Raw genomic sequence first — 25,755 nt, 5'->3', positions numbered from 1 at the left:
TTAAGATACAAGAAAAATACTAATATCCCAAGTAGTACCAGCTGTTATGTTTTATTCCTTGTTTCACCTGAGACTTTTCTAAGCTACAGCTTGAATTGAGATGAAAAAAGCTGTCCAGATATAATAAATAAACTAACAATTATGTTTATGAGTTGATTATGTTTACCTGTTTATCCCCATTTTCAACAAGCCATTTGCAAAATTCTTCAATGGTGGTCAATGTTTCATAATCCTCTGAGCCCAGTGTTGCTTGATATGCACTGATACTTTTTATAAAATATGTCTCAACAGCATCTGGAAAAAATGGAAACAAGCGCTAGCCTTCAAAAGTGTCTATCAGTTTTGATGCAATCAACATTTTTACGCTTAAAAGTACATGCCTGCTTTCATCTCAGGTCTCACCACAGACCCTGATGCCATGATTTGATGGCTTCAGATGATTTTCATGAATTTAATGTAGAAAACGAAAGTTCTACCTGAATATTCTTATTATCCTAAGAGCTAAAATAGCTACCACATGAAACTTTCAAGTGTACTGAAAGACAATATTTTTAACTAAAACTCTGACACAGAGATCACTATTTATTGAGGGTTTCTGGTTTGTGTGGGGTGGTGGTATGTAGAGAGAGTGAGTTATAATTTTAAAGTACTTTAAGTATACAGTTGTTACTAAAATTTATTTTTGACATTGTCTTTTATCCAAAATATAATAGATGTTTATGCAAACGATCTAGAAAATGTAGAGAAACAATGGGAAATATTTGCCAATACAACATTGTCTTGATTACTATAGCTTTGTAGTTAAGTTTTGAAGTCAGGGAGTGTCAGTCCTCCAGTGGTCAGCATTACATAATTATTCTGGGTCTTTGCCTCTTCATATGAACTTCACAATATTTATAATATCCACAAAATAATTTGCTGGGATTTTGAATGGTGTTGAGTTGAATCTGTAGGTCACGTTGGGAATAACTGACATCTTGGCAACCTTAAGTGTTCTTATCCATGAACATGAAATATCTGTTCATTTAATTCTTAGATTTCTTTCATTGGATTTTATAATTCTCATGCATTTTGTACATATTTTGTTAGATTTTTATACCTAATTATTTTATTTTTCAGGATGCAAATGTAAATGGTGTTATGTTTTTAATTTCAAATTTCACTTGTTCATTACTGATAAATAGAATAGGAATTGAAATTTGTACATTAACTAAGAGTGTATGTACTTTCTATAATCATTCATTCTAGGTCTATTGTTGTTGATTCTTCCAGATTTTCTAACTAGGCAATCATGTCATTTGCAAACAAAACAGTTTTATTTATTCCTTATTAAAGATACTTCTTTTATTTCCTTTATTATCTTGTTGCATTAGCTACGACTTCTAGTGTAATGTAACAAAGGAGTAGTGAGAGGGTATATCCTTGTCTTGTTCCCAATTTTACTGAAAAAGCTTCCAGTTTTTCTCCATTAAGAATAAAGACATGGGCTGGGGATATAGCTCAGCTGGTAGAGTGCCTGCCTTGCACGCACAAGGCCCTGGGTTCAATTCCCAGCACCACAAAAAAAAAAAAAAAAAAAAAAAAAAAAAGAATAAAGATGTTAGCTATAGGGTTTTTGTAGATGTTTGTATTGGTCTTTTTCCATTGCTGTAATGTAATATCTGAGACTGGGTACTTTAAAAAGAAAAGAGGTTTATTTAGCCCTCAGTTTTGAAGTCCAAACAACATGGCACTGGCTCTGACATAGGTCCTCTGACTCCATCACATCATGGTGGGAAGAGAGAGGGAGAGATAGAAAGCCAGAGAGCAGGGAAGGGCCAGTCCCTGATCTTTTATAACAACCCTCTTGTGAGGACTAACCAGAGTCCCAAAATAACTAATTTCTTCCCAGGGCAATGCCCACCATGATCTAATGACATCACAGTAGGTCCCATTATTGATTTTAGATCTTTTTCTTTTCAATTAATTCAATGCTATAAATTTTATTTTAAGCACCACTTTTGTTGCATTCCACAAATTTTGATGATGTTCCCATTCAAAAAAATATTAACTCAAAATATTTTAAAATTTCTCTTGAGATTTCTTCTTTGACCTATCCATTACTTAGAAATGTTTTGTTTATTCTCCAAATATCTGGGGGTAGTTTTCATTTTCTGTTATTAATTCCATTGTGGTCTGAGAATAGAGATTGTATGATTTAAATTTATTAAGACCCAGAATGTGGTCTACGTTGATGAATGCTTCATGGAGGCTTGAAAATGATGTGTATTCTGCTGTTTTTTGGATGCAGTCAATAAATGTCAATTATATAAAGTTGACTGATGATGTCATTGAGTGTAATTATTGCTTACTGATATTTTTTGTCAGCTGGATCTTTCATTTCTACGCTTGATCTTGGCCGAAAGGCCAAGAAGCAATGCATCTGTCCATTTCTGATAGAAGGGCATGGAAGTCTCTAACTGTAATAGTGAAATCATCTATTTCTCATGTCAGTTTTATCAGTTTTGTCTCATGTATTTTGACATTCTGATGTTAGCTACCTACGTGTCAAGGATTGTCTTCTTGGAGAACTGGCCCCATTATTTTTATATAATGTCCCTCTTTATCCCTGATAGCTTTCCTTATTCTAAATCTGTTCTTTCTGATACTAATACAGCCATTTTTACCTTATTTTGATTAATGCTAACAAAGAATATATCTCTTTATCCATTTGCTTTAAATTTATTATTTTAATCTACGTAAAGTGTGTTTCTTAGAGAAAACATATATTTGGGTCTTGCCTTTGAATATTAAAATTTTTGCCTTTATGCTAGTTTATTTAGACTATTTATTTCAGTGCAGAAGATTGAACCCAGGGTCTCAGGCATGTAGGATAAGTGCTCTGTCACTGAGCTTTTTCCTCAGTTCTAGACCACTGATGTCTAAAGTGATTATTAATACAGCTGATCAGCATCTTCCACCTCATTATTGTTTTCTACTTTGTTGCACTTGTTCTGTTTCCAATATTTTCTTTCATTCTTTTTTTACCTTGTGGTTTGGTTGAACATTTTATATGATTCCATTTTCTTTCTTTTTAGGATATCAGTTATACTTGTTTGTTTTTTACTCTTTTCAGTGGCTGCTCTAGAGTTTTCAATATACATTTACAACTAATCCAAGTTCACTTTCAAATAATACAATTTCACTTTATGGGTAGTGTGAGTACCTTATTAAAAACAAAATACTTCTGTTCCATTCCTCCAGTCCCTGTGTGATTGTTATAATTAATTTTACTTATAATATACTCTTGCTATGATTTTGAACAAACTTATCTGTTAAGAAAAATATTTTTATTTTACTAGCCCTCATTTATTTTCAATGTTCTGCCTTTTTTGTGTACATATGAGTTCCTGACCTACATAATTTTCCTTCTGAGAAACTTCTTTTAACATTTCTTACAAGGCAGAGCCACTAGTAACAAATTCCTTCAATTTTAGTTCGTTAAAATCATTATTTCTTATTCACTTTGGAATGGTAACTTTTCAGGATACAGAATTCTAGGCTGGTGAATTTTTTTCTCTCTCAAAATAAAATATTTCCCTATCCTCTTTTTGATTGCACAGTTTTGGGAAGTTAAATGTAATTCTTATTTTTGCTCCTGTATAGGCAAGTTGTTTTGCCACCTCTGGCTTCTTTCTAATTTTTTCTTTATGTTTGATTTTCTGTAGTTTGAATATGATATGCAAAAGTGTAGGTTGGAGACTGTATTTTTATTTTGTCATTTATCTTGCTTGATATTTTGATCTTCCAGGCCTGTAGTCTGGTATCTGACATTAATTCGGGGAAAATTCTCAATATCTGCTTCAAATATTTATTCTATTACCTATGTTCTCTTCTTCTAGTATTCCCATCAAACATATTATACCTTCTTGTGATTGTTCCACAAGTCTAGAATATTGTGTTCACGGTTTTTTTTTTTTCTGTCTTTCCTTCTGCTTTTCAGTTTTTAAAGTCTTTTTTAAGATATTCTCAATTTCTGAGTTTTATTTTTTTGTCAGTTATGTTCAGTTTACTAATGAGTCCATCAAGATCATTCTTTGCTTTTGCTAGTGTTCTAACAACTACCTAGTGTTTTGGTTTTAAACTGTTTGTTTTGTTGTTGTTGTTTGGTACTGGGGATTGAACCCAAGGGTGCTCTACCCCTGGGTTCCTTTTTATTTTATATTTTGAGACAAGTTCTTGCCAAGTTGCTGAGGCTGGCCTTGAACTTGTGACCTATATACCTCAGTCTCTTGAGTCACTGGGATTATTTTTATTATTATTCTAAGTATTTCAATCTACTTACATTGTTCTTCTATTCTTGCAATGATGTCTATCCTTTGTAGACTATAAAATATTAGTCATAGTTCTTTTAAATTCTGGTCTGGTAATTCCAAACATACCTGCCATATCCGAGTTTGGTTCAGTTTGCTGTTTTTTCCAATGTTGTTTTCTTGACTTTAAGGGTGTGTATGGGTTTGAATATGAGGTGCTCCCCAAAAGGTCATGCGAGACAATGCAGGAATGGTCAAAAGGTGAAGGTAGATTAAGAAATATAGCTCACGGCTGGGGTGGTAGCTCAGTGGTAGAATGCCTGCCGAGCATGTGTGAGGTACTGGGTTCAACTCTCAGCACGACAAATAAATAAAATAAAGGTCCACTGACAACTAAAAAAAAATTGAAAAAAAAAAGATATGTAGCATAACCAGTGGATTAATCCATTTGATGGGTTTATAATGTAAATGGACTAACTAGTTGCTAACTGTAGGCAGGCGGGGTATGACTTCAGGAAGTGAGATACTGAGGGCATTCCTTGGGGATTATATATTTTGTTCTTGGCTCCTCCCTCTGTCTGCTTCCCAGTTAGCAAGTTATGAAGTGTTTCTCCTCCGTGCCCTTCTACCATGATGTTCTTCCTTGCCTCAGGCCCAGAGCAATGAAGCTGTCCATTCATGGACTGAACCTCTGAAATTGTGGGCCCAAAATAAACTTTCCCTCCTTTAAGCTGTTTTATATATATATATATATATATATATATATATATATAAAATGTTTAGTTGTAGATGGACACAATACCTTTATTTTATTTATTTTTTTATGTGGTGCTGAGAATCAAAGCCAGTGCCTTACGTATGCTAGGCAAGTGCTCTAACACTGAGCCACAAACCCAGCCCCTTTAAGTTGTTCTTATCAGGTATTTTGGTTATAGTAATGAAAGACTGACTCAGTGTGCCTTGCAATTTTTTCTTGATAGCAAGATACGATATACTGCATAAGAGGAACTGCAGTAAAACAGGCCTTGAGGATTGTGGTGGTAATGCATGAAGTGAGAAGTAGTATTCTATAGTCTTATAATTAGATCTTGCTCTTTTAATGAGCCTATACCTCTGGACTGTGAATTTCACAGCATTTCTCCTTACTCCTCTTAGGTGGGACAGGATGGATAAGTTGATTATAGTATTTCCCTTCCCCAATTCAGAAGGCTAAAAGGGGCTGGAGTTGAGTATTTTCCTTTCCCAAGTTCGTAGGCTCTGAAAAAATCCAATAGTTTAGGATTTGGCATTAGAAAAAGTTTCTATGGAGAACTGGCTGAAGAATACTCTGGCATATTCCAAATGGTTACTTTTTCTCTCCTCCTGCCAGAAGCATGAGAGGATTTTTCTCCAACATTAACTTTGAAAACCTGCTCAAGCTCCTAGAGATCAAACAAAAGTGTGAAGGGCCCCACTATTATTGGGTCTCCCTGGAATTTTTAAATCTCACAGTTGTCCACGCTGAGCTTCAAACAACTCTCCATTTACTGTTCAGATTCTTCTACTCTGGTATTAGTCCCTGTGCAGATGGGTTCCTACTTTTGTTCTTTGTGATTCTGCATATGTGCCTGTTTCTCCAAGGGGAAACATAACAGATATAAGAAGAGTTGCTCATTTTTCAGTTTGCTTTTTACTTGTTAGTACATAGTGATGATTTCCAAACTCCTTACAGACCAGAATGCTTATTTTTACTTTTAGTTTGGATTTCTGAAGGCCCTGTGTCTGCATAGTTTAGCACTGAGTCAATGACTTGGGCAGAGGTTGTGCTCAAATACCTCTAGTCTGTATGTCTTCTATCTCATCAGTTGATCTGTATGAGCAACGCACTCATATAGTTGATCTGTGTGAGCAAGGCTGGGCACATTTCAAATCTCACTTGGTTGATACTTTCCACTGGTCTTCCAGTATCCCTTGCACATGCTTATAGTTTTCCAGTTTTTCTCCAGAGAGTTTTCCAAACTGTTCTCCTGAGAGTTTGTATCAAACTACTATCATCAATCCTAGATGTTACCATTTTTTAAAATTCTGAAAATACAACAGGAGAAATATAGCATCTTTGCTATTATTTATTTCTTGATTAAAACTTTTTCATATGGTTATATGCCATTTGTATTTATTTTTATGCATTTTGCCCCCCCCCACCCATTTTTCTATGTAAATGTAAATTTTAGCTCTCACATTTAGGACAATGAACCATTACGAGTTAATGTTTGTGTATGGTACAAGTGAAGGCGCTAAGTTAAATTTTTTCGGCATGTGGATATCCAATTGTTTTAATATAACTCATTGCAAACATTATCCCTTCCACATTGAATTACTTTTACATCTTTGTCAAAAATTCACCATATTTATATAGGTATATATGGGGAGTTTTTATTATGTTTTAATGATACTAATCTCTGGGTCTTCCCCTTTGTCAATACCACACCCTCTTGATTACCATTGCATTATAGGAAATCTCAAAATCAGATACTATTCTTCCTCTAACTTTAATCTTAATTTTCAAAATCTTTTTAGCTATCCTAGTTTTTGCTTTTTCATATAAATTTTAACATCATCTTATCTATATTTATAAAAATTACTGCTGGAATTTTTACTGTAATTACAGAAGAATTTACATCTTTATCAGTCTTCTAATCCACATACAGTATGTCTTTCCATTTATTCAGGTTGGCTCTGATTTCTTTCATCAAGAGTTTTATAGTTTACAGCACAAAAATTCTCTATATTTTTTTGGCAGAATTATACCTAAATATTTCATTTCAGGACAGAGAACTATTCTAAGTTCTTCTAAACATTGTACTCCTAAAACATTTGTTTCTAGCTTTGCATTATTATTATATTATAGTTAATTTTGTGCATTGGCCTTCTATTCTGTGATTGCTAAGCTTAAACTTACCTATTAATTCTAGGAATTTTATAGATTCCTTGAAATTTTCTAGAGGGACAATCACATTGTCTTTAAATAGGCACCACTTTATTTTTTCCTAAGCTCTATGTATTTTGTTTCTTTAGTACTAAATTTCTCACCATTTTACCTTACCTAAGACTTCTGGTACTATACTGAATAAGAGTAGTTATAGTACATATCCTTGTCTTATTGCTGATCTATGTTCCGGGAAAGCATGGTCTCTTACCATAAACATGATCTTAGTGGTAAGATTTCTCTATATGCCTTATCAGATATTAAGGAAGTTCTCTTGTATAAAGGATGTTAAATTTTGTCTAAAGCTTTTTCTGCATCAGTTGTTAGGTACCATGTGCTTTTCATTTTTAGCCTGTTAATATGGTAAAGTGTATTGATTGAAGTTTGACTATTGAACCAGACTGATAGTCTTAAGGGAAAAAACTCTTTTGTTCAAGATGTATTATTCTTTTTTATGTATTGCTATATGTTTTATTGAGGATTTTTGTTTACATGCATGAAAGGTATTGGTTTATACTTGTTTTTCATTTTTGTTTTTTTCCTATAATGTCTCTGCCCAGTTTGGGTAGAGGGTAATGCTAGCCTCGTAAAATTAGTTTGAAAGTTTTCCCTACTCTTGTATTTTCTGGAGGATATTAAATAGAATTGATATTATTCCTTCTTTAAATTTAGGTAGAATTCCACAGTGAGATCATCTGCACCAGGAGATTTCTTTTTGTGGGAGATTAACAACAAATTCCTTTTTTAAAATAAGTAAGGATCTATTCAGGTTATCCATTAATCCTGGCTATGATGTTTTTAATTTTATGTACAATACTTTTTTGACAGACACAGTTTTAGATCTTTCTGTAATTAACTCTGTCAACTTCTTCTCATGTTTTATCCTTATGTATGCTTAGAAAGCTCTTGCCTCCAATTTTTAATTTTAGTACTTTCTATGTCAAAAATATATTTTCCTCTGGCTAATTTATATTTTAGGTTTTCATGTATTTAATCTTAATCTATCCAGAATTTAACTTAGTGAACAATACGATTTGAAGATATATATTTTATCATTAAAAATCAGTATGTAAGAAAAAGATAAGATGGTTTTGGAATATGCAAACTCTATAAACAAATTTTGGTGGTTTTTCCCCACTCACATAAAAAAGGCTAAAATTCAACATAATTATAAATACATTAAATTTCTTATAACCACAAAAACTACTTGTAAAAAACTATTATACATGGAATACATAAACTGTGCTTAAATACAAGAAAATATTAAAATAAGAAAATGATAAGCTGGAAAACAGAATCAGAAAGTTTTCAATGAACAATTATGCTTAAGCAAATAACATAATTAAAATGTCAAAATTTCTGTAAACTGAAAAAAAAGTGTTTATTTAATGACATGGGGAATATGAGAGTGGAAAAAAGTAGAATAAAACATTTTATAATCCTCTTTCTTCCTCTCCCTGACCCAACTAAAAGATAACATACACCAAAATGTATTACTGTTATAAGCAGAAAAAAAATAAACATTTGAAAAATGCTCAAACTGCATTGTTCACAAATCCTAAATTCCTCCTGACAGGTCATCTACTCTGTCAGTGTCCATTTCTGATTGGGCCACCGGAGACAGCTACACTTTCTTCCCTCACTGGTTCATTTCTGTCTCTTCCAAAGTCACCACTTTCAAAAAAGTGGTGCCAGGCAAAGGACTGACTGAAGGATAAATTAATCAGCTGGCTTTCCTCCAAACTCCCTCAGTAACTAACTTTTGAAAATAGGTCAAGAAAATTCTAACTGCTACACTGTCTTGTAAACCAGAAGAAAAAAACCCAGGAGCTTGAGAATGGAGGAAAAGGAGAGGAGCAATCAGTGTTTTCTTTTTTATCATTAGTTTTTCTTATTAATCAAAACATCACAAGTCACCTTCATAGTATGAATGATTTCTACATCTTACAAAGGTGCATTGTACTGAGATTCTAAAAGAATAAAGGAAATAGAAAAATAGATAATTTTATTGGTTCTGATATTCCAACTTATTTGGGGGGATATTATCAGGTCTAAATTCATGTGTAATTGATTTTGTACAAAATTATGACCAGTCTAATCCTTCCATTACAAGCACAAGTAACTATATTTCTTATAGATAGATTGTTCACAAATGTCTTCCCATATGTCACTGGGAAATGACGGTAATTGCAAAGCCACCTCTTCTACCTACCCCTGTGCTGGGGCTTTCCAGACATGGCATAAGCTTTGGCTAGTAACGCACTTGCCTCTGCAGTTTGGGGGCTGACTTCAGTGAATGAAGAAACAGAGATAGAATAGGCCTGGAAAAAAAGAAAATCATGACAAAGTAAGTACCCACATGACAGTGCTTCACTGTGGATTTTCTGGTAGTTCTGACAGAATTGCTAGTTGATTGAGAGCCAGGTATAGCTAATCATCAAGTTGGATGGAAGATGTCCCAGCTCTATCACAGCTTTGTGTCTTCATCAAGTAATTTCACCTTCTTATGCAGAGGGAATATATGGCTCCTACTGATTAGGGCTTGGGAAAGATGAAATGAATTGATGTATGCAAAACACTGGCCACAGTTCCCATTCAAATGGTAAATTCTCAATCAATGTTTGCTATTATTAATTTTACTGGGTTTCACATCAAAAATAAAATTATAACTTTAACCTCTTCAAGAGTTCACTGTCAAAGTCAAGTGTAAAGTATGGATCCTACAGACACACTGCCTGAGTTCCCATCCTGGCTTAGACTCTTATCTTGATAGAAGATAGATCACTTACTTCTTCAAACATAAAACAGATGATAAAAACAGAATGGTCACACCAATTGTTGTAAATACTAATGAGTTGATGGATGTACAGTGTTTAGAACACCACTTGGAATTTAGTAAAAACTAAAGAAGTATAAGATTTTATTATTTATTATTATTTTTGTGCTAAAATGGAAGGAGCATCAGGAAAGAGAAAGAAGAGTAGTAAAAACATCTAGTCCCTACCCATCAGAAAGAAAAGAACACCGGTACTGAATGTGTTATGCGCCAAACTCTGTGAGGTTTGAAGGAGTTAAAGAGATTATTAGACAACACTTTTAAAGTCAAGACACAGAGCAGTAAGCATAGGCTCCCCAGGGTCAAATTTTCTGAGTTCAAATCCCTGCTTTGCCATCTGCTACAACAACTTCAGCTGAATTAGCTCTAACTCTTTGTGAGTCACTTTTCTCATCCTTAAAATGAAATAAAAAACAATGATGATGCCACCTTCATGGTCTCTTGCATGGCTTAAATGAATTAATACATACTCAAGTGCACTTAGTAAAGCATTCCATAAGTTTTAACCCTTACTTTTTGGTATTGTTGGGAAACACTGATATCTGTTGTTTAATCCATACTGATCCATGGCTTTAAGCAGTCTTGAACTCAAAACCCAGAGCGGCTTCCTCTAAGAGAGGATTCCCCGCCTTTAAAGAAATATTCCCTAACATTTCTCCATTGTGGAATGTTTACTATCTTGGATTGTCAAATTAGATACAAAGCCTTTTCTTGGGCTATCTGTTTTCAAACATACTCTAAGACTGCACTACAACTTTTCTATAATGCAGATTGATCCAGTCTTTTGTTGTTTGTGGCTATAGGAGATACCTGAAGTTATAAGCATTCTCATTTAGAAGAGAGAAAAGGTGAATTCAACTAGCAGTTTGAAGTACACTATTACGTCAAAGAACCCTAAATTGTTTTCATATGATAGATGCAACATTCCTACCTATGTTTTGTTTTGTTTTGGTTTCCTCTGGGCTTTTGTCAAATTAGTTAACTCCAAGTGAAACCACCTTTTATCGGTTTAACCTTAGACCTAGAAATACAACCAGTTAGTTAAGCTTAAAGGATAAATGACAGCATTATACCAAAATAACATAATTTTTTCCATTTAAAAGGGCTTTTGTGTTTGCTAAAGACTTAAATTCAGTACCTCTACATTTTTTTCTAGGAGTACACTCAAACTTGGCTTCCTCTTCCCAGCACCCAGAGAGATGAGAAAAAAGCCTTGGAAGGGGAAAACTGTCTCTTGATCAGGTTGCACAGATGATATACTCACCTCAGTCAGTGTTCTTTGCTCAGGTCACTTAAGATTGACAATGGGCGATTGTCTGGATCTGGCGGGAAGTCAGGGTTAACATGGAACCAATCCCACCCCCTTGTTCTAAGAAGCCCACAAGAAGTCCACACAGCCCTGGCTCTGGGGCCAAACAAGGCCACGTAGCCTGGGTTCCAGCCAACTCACCAACCTGCTTCAAGTACTGGATGGCCTGCTCATGGTTCCTCCTCAGCTGCTCAATCTGGGCAATTTCCTCATAGAGACTAATCAGATCTGATGTGTCACTACCCTCAGTAGCAATAACATTGCCAATTACCTTTTCAAAGTATGCCAGAGCTAGGTTCAACCTGTGGACGGCCAGTGAGGCTCTATAGGAAAAGAAATAAAGATAGAAAGTCACTTACTTTGCAGACACAAGGAATTAATCCCAAGAACTAACAAATTTGACCCTTATAGGTCAATCTTCAGGGTGGTTGGTTCAAAATCCAGCCATACTGTAAGTAAACTCCTATTATCCTGCATTTACTCACCAGATTCTATTGCCTACATTTATTAAACCCATTAGTATATTGTGTCATCATCTAATTTTTATAAAAAATAGAAAAATGGTGTTCAATAATTCATAAGATGGGATAATTTACTCAGAAACAGACTCTCCAAAATCCAAATAAAATTTATCACCTCTAGTTCTCTCCCTTTCAGGTTAAAGAAAGTTTCTGCTTTGTTTTGAATTAGTTTAGTTTATTCTTCCTCAGTTAAAGATGAGAAAACACTGTAAATATCCTTTAAGGAGGTGGCTAAATAAATTATAGCACATTATATTCTAAAGTACATTACGGAGTCATGGTTTTTTTAGACTACCAATATGGAGAAATATTCAAAATGTGCTAAGTTTAAAAATCAAGATATAAAACTATGCATCAAATATGATCCTGATATAGACAGACGGACAGCCAAAATGTTCCTAGTGGTTATGTCTGGGTGGAGGTACAACTGGCTGTTATTTTCTTCATACAATTTGTATTTTCAAATTTTTGACAACAATATTGGAAATATAACTTTTTTAAAAAATGAGGATACAACAGGATCTCATCAAGCTTTATCTTTCTATGAAAAACAAATGAGAAGAACATGGGTAGTTCTGATGGCTAGTAGCTTTATTAAGCTCCAGGAGCCTATATTTCCTTCCAAACAAAGCACATAGTTAATTAAGCATATCTAAATTATGAAGTTGTTGTGCAGGTCAAATATTATATGCAAAATCATACAAAATATAGCAGATACACAATCATTATTACTTTCTCATCTCTTACTGCATGTTGAGTTGAAATTTTTAAAAATTATTTTACCTGAGGCATTCTAGTAATAGTTCCTCTTTTTTTTCCAGCTGGACGGTTTATCCTTCCCCTTAAGATTAGAATCAATAATCAAAAGAGCACTGGCATATCATTCAATAATTATCTGTACAAATAATCATTTAATGGATCAGACCTCTATTTCCCCTGACCATAAAAGCAGATTATAGAATGATTATGGCTCTCATCAAGGGATTGCAGGGTGATGTTAGCAAGTTGTCTGAAATGAACATCCTGCTTCAGTTTCCTTACCTTAAATGGAAAAAGGGACTTGCTCTCACTAGATATTTGGTTAATACCAAAACTCAGTGTGGTACAGAAGGTGAGCTATGAATTCAGGTACGTCAGTTATAAGCCTGGCTCTTATCTATTAGTGACAGAACTACTCTGTCAATTAATCTTCCTGTGCCTTAATCATCTTATCTGTAAAATAAAAATAATAAAAATATCTACCCTCATAGGCTGTGGTGAGGGCTGAATGAAATAAATTATGAAATTAGTGAATAGTGTTGAATACATAGTTAGACTGTAAACATTCTAACATGTAGAACAGTGCATGCACAAAACAGCTGCTCAATAAATATTGTGGACTTAATGAGTGAAATAAGCAATAGAATTCACTCTGAAAAGGGAAGACTTTCTTTCACACAAGGCAGAAAATCGTTATTGCCCCATGTGACATTTATCAGACTAATTTATGAACTTAAGTCAATAGTTTGGTTTAGCTCTAGACATTCTAACACATCCCCACCATTTCCCATTTGACTTTTAAATCCACAGTTGTTGAGAGGAGGCAGAGGTGATACATGCATTTCACTTACTTATCATTTGGTCCATTGGCCAATATATTGTGCCAAGTGCTCATAGCTTTGGGAACAGATTGCTTTCAAGGATTTGAAGATATTTGAAAAATCTAGGGAACAGTATAAACTTTTGGTTTTTTTTTTCTTTTTTTTTTTTTCTTTGATAATCTGATGGGCCTATTCTCATTTCTAAATATTCTGATTCTCAGAGGATTCCTATCTCAACTGCAAAACAGTTAAGTCTTATTCTGGCTTGAACAAATTCCATGAACTTTGTTTCCACACAGAACAATACTTTCCTTAAAAATGCACATGCTGTGCATAGCTTTCATGGCATCCAATTAATTCTCTTCATTAAGTATTCCTTCCCTGTTAAGATATTACAATGTCAAAAGTAGGAGGCAACTCAGAGGAAAAAAATAATCAACCCCAGTAGAAGTGAGAGGCAGTATACAGAAGGGCTAAGAGTCAATGAGTTCATATCACAGATCCAACGCTCACAAACGAGGTCACTTGGACAATTTGCTTAACCTCAGCCTTGGTCTCTCTGCCCTCTCTCTAATGAGAGCAAAATCATGCCAACTACTTCAATAGTGGTTGTGAGGATTGTGTGGTGGTACACATTAAAACTTGGAGCACAGTACACATTTGATAAACATGAGACTCTTTTGTTATCATGAGTTTCTGCTTTCGTTTTTTGTTTAACTCTGAATATTTTTCTCCCCTTGGATAGAGCACGGAACAATGTGCAACTCCAGGCCTCATTCATAAGTTCCAGCTTCTCTACACCCAGATCTTACCTGCCCAAAGCAATTGTTAGGTCTTTCTCTGAGACGTATAATCCACAAATGCCTCTCTTAGTTAATCCGTTCAGTTCCTTCATGTGTTTGTCTGCCTTCTGCAAGTTGAAATAGGCCTCCCTGCCAGTGAAACAGTCAAGGCAAATAACAGGCACACAAACTAACTGCCACTGCATAGGGACAGCAGTTGATAAGCAAACAAAAGGGCCCCTTGGGAAATGAAGCAGTATTTGAAAATGGGTACTTTACATTCTCTATTCTCCGTGTGTCAAGAAGGAAGAATTCTCCAGAAAAGAGCAGGGCCTTCAGTTTCCTGTGATGATTGCCTAAATTCAGGTCTGCAGTGAATGCTAAGGGTTTGCAGGAAAGAACGGCAACAGTTAAATTACACTAGATTTCCTTTAAAGGCATCTATTGAGTGACAACAATTATTCATTTTTCCCAAGTTGTTTCATAGGAATGGTAAGAAAGGAACTAATTATGCTGAAAGGGACTTTCTGGGCCACTTAGAAAATCCAAGAAAAGCAGGTTTTTGGCCAGAGGCAAAAATCCCCTTAATTCCCTAATACTCTTCTATTTCCCACATTTTCAGTAGCCCCATTAGGAGTATAACAGAGGAAGTCGACATCAGATTTCACAAGTGCAGCAACAGAACCAAAAATGTAGAGAGTAGGATGTGCGGAGAAGAGTAATTATGTTTATGATTATTCATGAATATGAAAGACCCTGGACATCTTTCTGGTGGAGACAGTAGCTATATAAATCACTTGCTTCTTGGGGAGAGGTGCTATTATAGCTTGGGTCTTAAGTGTCCCCCCAAGGTCCATGTGCTAAAGGTTTGGTCTCCAGCATGGTGCTACTGGGAGGTGATGGAACCTCCAAGAGACTGGACCTAGTGTGAGGTCACTGGAAGTGGATCCTTTAAGGAGATGGTGGGACTCCAGCCCCTTCCTCTTCTCTCTTTTGAGGTTTTGCTCTGCTACAGGCTCCCACCATGATGTGCTGTATTGCCACAGGCCCAAAAGCAAAGGGGCTAAGAGACTATGTACTGGAACCTCCAAAACCTCCAAAATAAATTTCTCTGTCAGTTGATTATCTCAAGCATTTGTCAAGAGTGATAGAAAGCTAACACAGGCACATATCACAGTCCCCCTCTGGGGATATGGAGAACACATCTCTTTTGTCTAGTTTGCTTGGCTTCCAGTTTCATGGGCAATATTTTCAATAGCATTTCAAAAAATTAAAAATAATCAAGAATCCATTAAATCAGTAAGTTTTGGCTATACATTACAATAATGTGAGAGACTTCTAAATATCTAATTGAATAGATACTTCTCAGACTTACTAAATCAAAAACTCTGGGTTGGGATCCATACAACAGTAATTCTTAAAATTCCCCAGGGAATTACAATGTGCAGCCGAATTTGCCAAACTGTGACTTAAATTACCACCCATTCTCTCCATTCTCTGCCACCATCATCATTCATGTCTGCATTGCGAATACTTCTTTTCTTGGGTGCTCAATGAAGAGTACACCAAATATGGAAAACTTTTGACTGCTGAATGAGGTGTCATTGGTGAGATCCTTCCCATGGTTCAACTCAGGACTGGCATGAATAAACATGGGAGAAAAATGCCTACTTTTCTAGACATACAGGCACCCTGTGGAGGGCCTGGATGCTGGGATGCAGCTATAAGGACTTGGTGTCATTTCCCCCCCTCCCATGATGACCCTCCTGGCGGGTACATCCTGTGGTCCTGATCACCAGACACAACTGAAAATGAAAGGAAAGGATATTGGTTCTGTAGGAGCCAGACCACCCCCAGAGTATAGTAGAGCATGACCAGAGCTTCCAGGATTTCGTTTTGCTCCTTGTCTGAGGACGCGTTCCCCTTCCAGGTCAATAGTATGTTCTTGGCAGATTCAGCATGTTTCTTGGCCTGAGCTGGGAGGCCTGGAGAAGGTAGAAAGTGGGTGGCAGGAAGAAAGACATTAAAAAGGCATGTTCCAATCAAAGACATTCCTGGGAGAGGAGAAGGTGAGCAATATAGCTGTCAAATAGTCATTAGTTCCCAAATCTGGCTGTGAATCAGGATTACCTGGAATGCTGGTAAAGAATACAGATTTCTGGGCTCCACCCAAGATCTAATAAGTTGGAATCCCTAAAAGAATGGCGTCCAGGAACTTCTATTTTTAATCTCACAATTGGTCCTTATGCGGCCCTCCTGGCATCAGTCTGCGAACTTGAGTTTGGAAATCACTAATAGAGACAGGAGTGCAAGCCGAGAACCCCCTTCCCGGTTCTGTTGCTAGTACCATGTGATCCTTTCCAACCGCAAAGCTTCTCCCTCCTCCAAATGTCAAATGACAACAATAATTAAAGAAGCTGCCCCTTACCAGACACATGGAGATAGTCCAGGAACAAACTAGGTTATACCATAGAGTGCTGTTGCTTTGAGCTTTCTGGAAAAGGCATTCTATAAATATAAGCCTTATGAATCCAATTACTTCCATCTGGAAATTTTTTTAAATCCAAGATGAAGCTTGTGATACTAATTGGTCACATACACACACACATAAAAGGAATCCAGTTTCTAAGACAATGAAGGGAACATACCAAACCCCAGCTAGACAGACTGGTAGGGATTTCCCCTTGTTCTCTAACCAAGGCTGGTGTTCCTGAGTGCTTCCCAGAGCTATCTGTTCAGTTAACAGAGGGAGATACGGAAGCATTCAATGCATGTCCTCATCTTCTAGCCTAACGTGTATTTTTCCGTTTCCCTGATGGAAGGGGGAAGTCCTGACAAAAAGAAAAAGGCCAGAAGAGAACACACCATCTTAGCTCTCTTTCACTCTATTAAAAAGCAATGGCTGGTGTTCCCTTTCAGCTCGCTCTCTCTCTGCGGGCACCTAGGGGCTGGTAAACATATTCACTCCTGCCAAGTAGGCCCACTGTGCCCCTATCCTCACTTCACAGCCCTGGCCCAGGTCCTATACAGCTCACCCTGTCTTTGGCCCTTGGAGTCTGATTTCACAGCATAGATTCAAATCAAAGGCAATACAGAAAAATGGAAAGGACTTGCCCCTGATGCTTGCAGCCCTCATACATTCTAAATGTGCAGGACCTCCTTTAAGGATTTAACACAATGCAAAGAAATGATGCCTTCTCTGTGAAAGCTCTAAAGTAATCCTAAACCAATTATTCTCTAATACTCAGAGGTAGTGTTTCTATAGGTCTTAACTGACAAGAGAAATGGACTCTGTAGTAAATGACAGTGGTCCTCCAATTGTCCTGTGCAGATTCCTGGGTTTCACTTCAGTGGTTACAGTTTATAAGCACTGGGGTGAAAGCTATGAATTCACATTTATAAGAAGCAATAAAGTCTCAGGTGGTAACCAAGAATTTACATTGGTAACAACTCTCTTAGGTGATATTAATGCAGGCTGTCTGAGGTCCATACCTGGACAGACACTGATTTAGTATAATCTTTATGTAAGAAGTAGGACTTGTTTTTGAAGAGTGGATAGGATTTTGACTGATGATGAAGAAAGCCTAAGACTACAAATGCAGAATAAGCAAATGTATGCCTGTGCGTGTGTGTGTGTGTGTGTGTGTGTGTGCGTGTGCACGCACATGCACACATGTGTATGTGTATGAGGCTAAGGGGTTGTGAGAGTGTTACAGAAGGTAGTAAGAAGAGCAGGCTGACTGAAGGACAACTTTTAATTTAAAGATATACAAAGTACACACTGCATATGTAAAATAAAGTCTTAGATACTAGTGTATTTATACTACTATAACAGAATATACAGGACTGCGTAACTTATAAATAACAGAAACTTGTTTCTCAAAGTTCTAATGTTGGGAAGATCAAAATCAAGGTAGTGGTCTCTAGTTACTGGGCTCTCTTGCCATATCCTCACAAGGTGAGAGAGAAAAAAGGGCTGAATGCTCCCTGAAGCCTCTTTTACAGGGACCTTAATCCCATTCTTTTTTTTTTTCTTTTTTTTTATTGTAAACAAATGGGATACATGTTGTTTCTCTGTACATGGCATACAGGCATACCATTTGTGTAAACATAAATTTACATAGGGTAATGTTGGTTGATTCATTCTGTTATTTTTTCCCTTCCCCCCACCCCTCCCACCCCTCTTTTCCCTCTATACAGTCCTTCCTTCCCCCATTCTTGCCCCCCTCCCTAACCCTAACTCTAACCCTAAAACTAACCCCTCCCACACCCCATTATGTGTCATCATCCTCTTATCAGCAAGATCATTCTTCTTTGGTTTTTTGAGATTGGCTTATCTCACAAAGCATGATATTCTCCAATTTCATCCATTTGCCAGCAAATGCCATAATTTTATCATTCTTTATGGCTGAGTAATATTCCATTGTATATATATGCCACAGTTTCTTTATCCATTCATCAATTGAAGGGCATCTAGGTTGGTTCCACAATTTGGCTATGGTGAATTGAGCAGCAATGAACATTGATGTGGCTGTATCTCTGTAGTATGCTGATTTTAAGTCCTTTGGGTATAGGCCAAGGAGTGGGATAGCTGGGTCAAATGGTGGTTCCATTCCGAGTTTTCTAAGGAATCTCCATACTGCTTTCCAGAGTGGCTGCACTAATTTGCAACCCCACCAGCAATGTATGAGTGTACCTTTCTCCCCACATCCTCGCCAACACCTGTTGTTGCTTGTATTCTTGATAATCGCCATTCTAATTGGGATGAGATGGAATCTTAGGGTGGTTTTGATTTGCATTTCTCTTATTACTAGAGATGTTGAACATTTTTCCATATGTTTGTTGATTGCTTGTAGGTCTTCTTCTGTGAAGTGTCTGTTCATTTCCTTAGACCATTTGTCGATTGGGTTATTTGTAATCTTGGTGTTGAGTTTTTTGAGTTCTTTATAGATTCTGGAGATTAGTGCTCTATCTGAAGTATGATTGACAAAGATTTTCTCCCACTCTGTAGGCTCTTTCTTCACATTGCTGATAGTTTCCTTTGCTGAGAGAAAGCTTTTTAGTTTGAATCTATCCCAGTTGTTGATTCTTGCTTTTATTTCTTGTGCTATGGGAGTCCTGTTGAGGAAGTCTGGTCCTAAGCCGACATGTTGAAGATCTGGACCTACTTTTTCTTCTATAAGATGCAGGGTCTCTGGTCGGATTCCAAGGTCCTTAATTCATTTTGAGTTTAGTTTCGTGCACGGTGAGAGATATGGGTTTAGTTTCATTCTGTTGCATATGGATTTCCAATTTTCCCAGCACCATTTGTTGAAGAGGCTCTCTTTTCTCCATTGCATATTTTTGGCCCCTTTGTCTAGTATGAGAAAATTGTATTTATTTGGGTTTGTGTCCGTGTCCTCTATTCTGTACCATTGATCTACCTGTCTATTTTGGTACCAATACCATGCCGTTTTTGTTACTATTGCTTTGTAGTATAGTTGAAGTTCTGGTATTGCCATCCCCCAGCTTCATTTTTCCTGCAAAGGACTGCTTTAGCTATTCTGGGTTTCTTATTCTTCCAGATGAATTTCATGATTGCTTGTTCTATTTCTGTAAGGTACGTCATTGGGATTTTAATTGGAATTGCATTGAATCTGTATAGCACTTTGGGTAGTATGGTCATTTTGATAATATTGATTCTTCCTATCCAAGAACATGGGAGATCTTTCCATCTTCTAAGGTGTTCTTTAATTTCTTTCTTTAATGTTCTGTAGTTCTCATTGTAGAGGTCTTTCAACTCTTTTGTGAGACTGAGTATTTTATTTTTTTCGATGCTATTGTGAATGGGGTAGTTTTCCTAACTTCTCTTTCTGAAGATTCATCACTTATGTATAAAAATGCATTAGATTTATAAGCATTGATCTTATATCCCGCTACTTTACTGAATTCACTTATGAGTTCTAAAAGTTTTCTGGTGGAATTTCCTGGTTCCTCTAAGTATATAATCATATCATCAGCAAATAGGGATAGTTTGAGTTCTTCTTTTCCTATTCATATCCCTTTAATTTCTTTGGTCTGTCTAATTGCTCTGGCTAGAGTTTCAAGGATGATATTGAATATAAGTGGTGAAAGAGGGCATCCCTGCCTTGTTCCAGTTTTTAGAGGGAATGCTTTCAGTTTTTCACCATTTAGAATGATATTAGCCATGGGCTTAGCATAGATGGCCTTTACAATGTTAAGGAATGTTCCCACTATCCCTATTTTTTCTAGTGTTTTGAGCATGAAGCGGTGCTGTATTTTATCAAATGCTTTTTCTGCATCTATTGAAATAATCATGTGATTCTTGACTGTAAGTGTGTTGATATGGTGAATTACATTTATTGATTTCCTGATGTTGAACCAACCTTGCATCCCTGGGATGAAACCCACTTGATCATGGTGCACTATCTTTTTAATATGTTTTTGTATGCAATTTGCTAAAATTTTGTTGAGAATTTTTGCATCGATGTTCATTAAGGATATTGGTCTGAAATTTTCTTTCCTCGATGTGTCTCTGTCTAGTTTAGGTATCAGGGTGATATTGGCTTCATAGAATGAGTTTGGGAGAGTTCCCTCCTCTTCTATTTCATGGAATACTTTGAAAAGTATTGGAATGAGCTCTTCTTTAAAGGTTTTGTAGAACTTGGATGAGAAACCATCAGGTCCTGGACTTTTCTTTGTTAGTAGGCTTTTGATGACTTCTTCTATTTCATTACTTGAAATTGGTCTATTTAAATTGTGTATGTCCTCCTCATTTAGTTTAGGCAATTCATAAGTCTCTAGAAACTTATTGATATCTTCAAAATTTTCTATTTTGTTGGAGTATAGATTTTCAAAATAGCTTCTAATTATGTTTTGTATTTCAATCGTGTCTGTTGTGATATTTCCTTGTTCATTCCGAATTTTGGTGATTTGGGTTTTCTCTCGTCTTCTCTTTGTTAGTGTGGCCAAGGGTTTATCAATTTTGTTTATGTTTTCAAAGAACCAACTATTTATTTTGTCAATTTTTTGTATTGCTTCTTTTGTTTCAATTTCGTTGATTTCAGCTCTGAGTTTAACTATTTCCTGTCTTCTACTACTTTTGGTGTTGGTCTGTTCTTTTTCTAGGGCTTTGAGCTGTAGTGTTAGGTCATTTATTTGTTGAGTTTTACTTCTTTTATTGAATGCGCTCCATGAAATAAATTTTCCTTTAAATACTGCTTTCATAGTGTCCCAGAGATTTTGATATGATGTTTCTTTGTTCTTATTTACCTCTAAGAATATTTTAATTTCCTTCCTAATATCTTGTTATCCATTCATCATATAATAGCATATTGTTTAATCTCCAGGTGTTGGAGTAATTTCTGTTTTATACTCTTTCATTTATTTCTAATTTCAATCCATTATGATCTGATAGAATACAAAGTAGTGTCTCTATCTTCTTGTATTTGCTAACATTAGCTTTGTGGCATAATATATGGTCTATTTTAGAGAAGGATCCATGTGCTGCTGAGAAGAAAGTGTATTCACTCTTTGTTGGATGGCATATTCTATAAATGTTCATTAAGTCTAAATTATTGATTGTGTTATTGAGTTCTATGGTTTCTTTGTTCAATTTTTGTTTGGAAGATCTGTCCAGTGGTATGCTGAGAGAAGCATGTTAAAATCACCTAGTATTATTGTATTAAGGTCTATATGGTTTCTGAGATTGAGAAGGATTTGTTTGACATACATGGATGAGCCACTGTTTGGGCCACAGATATTTATGATTGTTATGTCTTGCTGATTTATGGTTTCCTTAAGCAGTGTGAAATGTCCTTCTTTATCCCTTCTGATTAACTTTGGCTTCAAGTCCACATTATCTGAAATGAGGATGGATACTCCAGCTTTTTTGCTGGGTCCATGTGCATGGTATGTTTTTTTCCCATCCTTTCACCTTTAGTCTATGGGTATCTCTTTCTATGAGATGAGTCTCTTGTAGGCAACATATTGTTGGATCTTTCTTTTTGATCCAATCTGCCAGTCTATGTCTTTTGATTGATGAATTCAGGCCATTAATATTCAGGGTTATTATTGAGATATGATTTGTATTCCCGGTCATTTGACTCATTTTATTTATTTGTTTATTTTTGACACGACTTGGTTCCTCTTTATTTGAGAGTTCCCTTAGGATAGCTCCTCCCTTTGCTGATTTGCTTCTTTGTTTTTCATCTCTTCCTCATGGAATATTTTGCTGAGAATGTTCTGTAATGCTGGCTTTCTTTTTGTATATTCTTTTAGCTTTTGTTTATCATGGAAGGATTTTATTTCATCGTCAAATCTGAAGGTAAGTTTTCCTGGGTATAAGATTCTTGGTTGGCATCCATTTTCTTTCAGGGCTTGAAAAATGTTGTTCCAGGCCCTTCTAGCTTTTAAGGTCTGGATTGAAAAATCTGCTGATATCCGTATTGGTCTCCCCCTGAATGTCATTTGGTTCTTTTCTCTCACAGCCTTTAAAATTCTGTCTTTATTTTGTATGTTAGGTATTTTCATTATAATGTGCCTTGGTGTGGGTCTGTTGTAATTTTGTGTATTTGGAGTCCTATAAGCCTCTTGAACTTGATTTTCCATTTCATTCTTCAGATTTGGGAAATTTTCTGAAATTATTTCATTGAATAGATTGTTCATTCCTTTGGTTTGTTTCTCTAAGCCTTCCTCAATCCCAATAATTCTTAAATTTGACCTTTTCATGATATCCCATAGTTCTTGGAGATTCTGTTCATGATTTCTTACCATCTTCTCTGTCTGTTCAACTTTGTTTTCAAGGTTAAATATTTTTCTTCAATATCTGAGGTTCTGTCTTCCAGGTGTTCTATCCTATTGGTTGTGCTTTCTATGGAGTTCTTAATTTGGTTTATTGTTTCCTTCATTTCAAGGATTTGTTTGGTTTTTTTTTCAATATCTCTCTTTATTGAAATGATCTTTTGCTTCCTGTATTTGCTCTTTTAACTGTCGATTGGTGCGATCATTCAATGCCTGCATTTGCTCTTTCATCATTTGCTTTCCCTGATCATGTTAATTATGTACATTCTGAACTCCCTTTCTGACATTTCTTCTGCCATGCTCTCATTGGATTTTATTGATGTAACATCTAGATTTGTTTGAGGCATTTTCTTCCCTTGTTTTCTCTTGTTGTTCAGGTATCAGTGGACTGCTGAGATGTTGCAGATTTCCTCTATTGACTTATAATGTCCCTGAAGATTGCTAGTATATCCCCTCTTATCCTTCAGTAGCCTGAAGTCTTGGCTGAAGTTGATAATGCGGTGCTGCACAAGGAAGCTGCCTCTCTAGGCATGGTGGCCTTCAGGTGGGGTATATTCCCTGCTAGTGGGCAGAGGTGCCTCCACTTGTTACCAATGGTCAACCAAAGGGGAACTAGGCTGCGGGCTGAGGCAAGGCCTGTTTGGGCCTGTGTCTCTGGTTTTACTGTCCTTGTGGGAAAACCTCACCCGGCGGGGAAGACTCACCTGGTGGGGAGGTCTCGCTGGTCAGCTCCCCTCCTGGAGGTTCCCCTCAGTCCACAACTACTGCCTGGGCAAGGCAACCTTCCCAGGCAACGTTCCCAGGGTCCCGGACCTACCTCCTGGGCCTGGGAGCCCTGCCCTTCGCAGACGAGTCTCCTTAGTCTGCCCCTCCTCAGAGAAGCTTCCCGCAGTCCTGGAACCTTCACTCCACCCCTCAGCTTGTCTCTGTGCAGCTCTTCCACCGAGAAGCCACCTAGGTCCCCGGACCGTGCTTTGCACCTAATTGCCTGGCTATGCGACCCTTCCTCTGAGCAGCCACCTGGAGCCTCGTACAGATGCTCCAAGCCCCAGCGACCCGCCGCACGCCTCTTCCTCCAGGCAGCCACCCGGTGTTCTGTGTGGTCGCTTGGAGACCAAGCAACTCACTGCGCACCTCCACCTCCTCAGGGCAGCCCCCCCTCCGTTGTTCAGGAGGTTGCTCTGAGTCCAAACAGCTCACCGCCAGCTTTTCCTCTGGCAGCCGCCAGAGCCCTGGCAGGTTGCTCTGAAACCAAGCGCTGTGCTGAGCAGCCTCCTCTGCAAAGTTCCCAGCTGTCTGTGTTCCCTGCTCCAGCTGGGGGAGGGATATCTTGCCGCCTGGGCGGGGCAGTCTTCCTCTGCAATGTTCCCAGGGGCCCGGACCTACCTCCTGGGCCTGGGAGCCTCACCCTTCGCAGACGAGTCTCCTCAGAGAAGCTGCCCGCTGTCCTGGAACCTTCACTCCGCCCCTCAGCTTGTCTCTGCAGCTCTTCCACCGAAAAGCCGCCTAGGTCCTGGGACCCTGCTCTGCACCTAATCGCCTACCTATGCGGCCCCTCCTCTGGGCAGCCGCTGAAGCCCGGTGGGTTACTCTGAAACCAAGCGCTGTGCTGAGTGGCTTCCTCTGCAAAGTTCCCAGTTGTCCGTGTTCACTGCTCCAGTGGGGGGAGGGGCGTCTCGCCGGGCAACTACCTCACGAAGTTCCCTGCGTTCCAGGACTACCGACCCATCCAGGACGCCTCCCCAATGGGAGAGACTCACCCGGCGGCTTTGAGTTGGTCCCAAGTCTCTCAATATCTCCTCTTTTGAATCCTGAGTCCTGGAGCAACATGAAATGCAGCCGCTCTCTAGTCCGCCATCTTGATACCCACTTAATCCCATTCTTGAAGAAGGCACACTCATGACCTAATCCCCTCTTCATGGTCCACCTCTTAATACTATCATATGGTACACCTGAATTTTAGAGGGGACATGTCTATACCACAGAGGATGCCAAGATGAAGAGGTTAAGTATGATTCTTCAATCTACAGGTCTTGAGAAAGAAAGCAGCAACTAGTGGACCACAGAAAACTCTTCCCGGGACATAATAAGATGGAATTTCTATTTTACAAATGAAGACAATAAATTGGTAAACTGTGAGTGTTTTGACCGAACCGGCTGGTTTCCAAAACCAAGTGGGTCCTTGGGAGTGTGTCATCAAGGACTGTAGCAATCAAATTCAGATGCTTCCCTGGGTCCTCAGGAGGAGTCAAGTGAACATGCAGAAGCAGTTGCATCACACACATCAGCACAGAAGCACCCCTTCTGGGTTCTTGAATAGGAAGCAAAGAAACCAGCACTTGAGAGAGTGGCTTTTAGGCAGTCCTTGGAAGTTTGCCAGCCTGCCTCCTCCCTGCCAAAGTGCCCAGGACTGGTGAAATATCAGGAGGAATACTTCCTTTTAAGCTCAGCAGCTCATTAACAATACAATTCCCTGACTCCACACTCTCCTGCCCCACACTGGGGTCCCTCTGATGAAAAAGCTGAGGTAGTGACCAATGCGGCTTAAGCAAACTAAACTGTATCTTGATTTAAAACTACTTGTTACAGTTTAAAGCAGGCCCTGAGGGGAATATCACTCCTTTCACCTTCTGATGATCTACTCTGGTTCCCCCAAGTAGGAAGCACA

General features: G+C 37.6%; 1 protein-coding gene across 4 annotated transcripts in view; it reads right to left on the bottom strand.

Moving 5' to 3' along the window:
• Positions 1-25,755, bottom strand: part of Ttc23l (tetratricopeptide repeat domain 23 like) — a 62,078-nt gene that overhangs the window by 22,003 nt on the left and 14,320 nt on the right. For 3 of the 4 annotated variants that reach the window (XM_047556309.1, XM_047556307.1, XM_047556308.1), the window contains exons 5-9: positions 16,114-16,270; positions 14,316-14,441; positions 11,548-11,725; positions 9,470-9,578; positions 167-294 (exon numbers count right to left, since the gene is read on the bottom strand). In XM_047556309.1, the coding sequence (XP_047412265.1) occupies positions 167-294; positions 9,470-9,578; positions 11,548-11,725; positions 14,316-14,441; positions 16,114-16,270 (698 nt within the window). The remainder of the gene's footprint in view (positions 1-166; positions 295-9,469; positions 9,579-11,547; positions 11,726-14,315; positions 14,442-16,113; positions 16,271-25,755) is intronic. The other variant, XM_047556310.1, reaches the window with a different exon arrangement.

This window comes from Sciurus carolinensis, chromosome 6 (genome assembly GCF_902686445.1).
Source record: "Sciurus carolinensis chromosome 6, mSciCar1.2, whole genome shotgun sequence".
NCBI classification, from domain to species: domain Eukaryota; kingdom Metazoa; phylum Chordata; class Mammalia; order Rodentia; family Sciuridae; genus Sciurus; species Sciurus carolinensis.
This window is presented reverse-complemented; position numbering and strand designations above follow the sequence as displayed.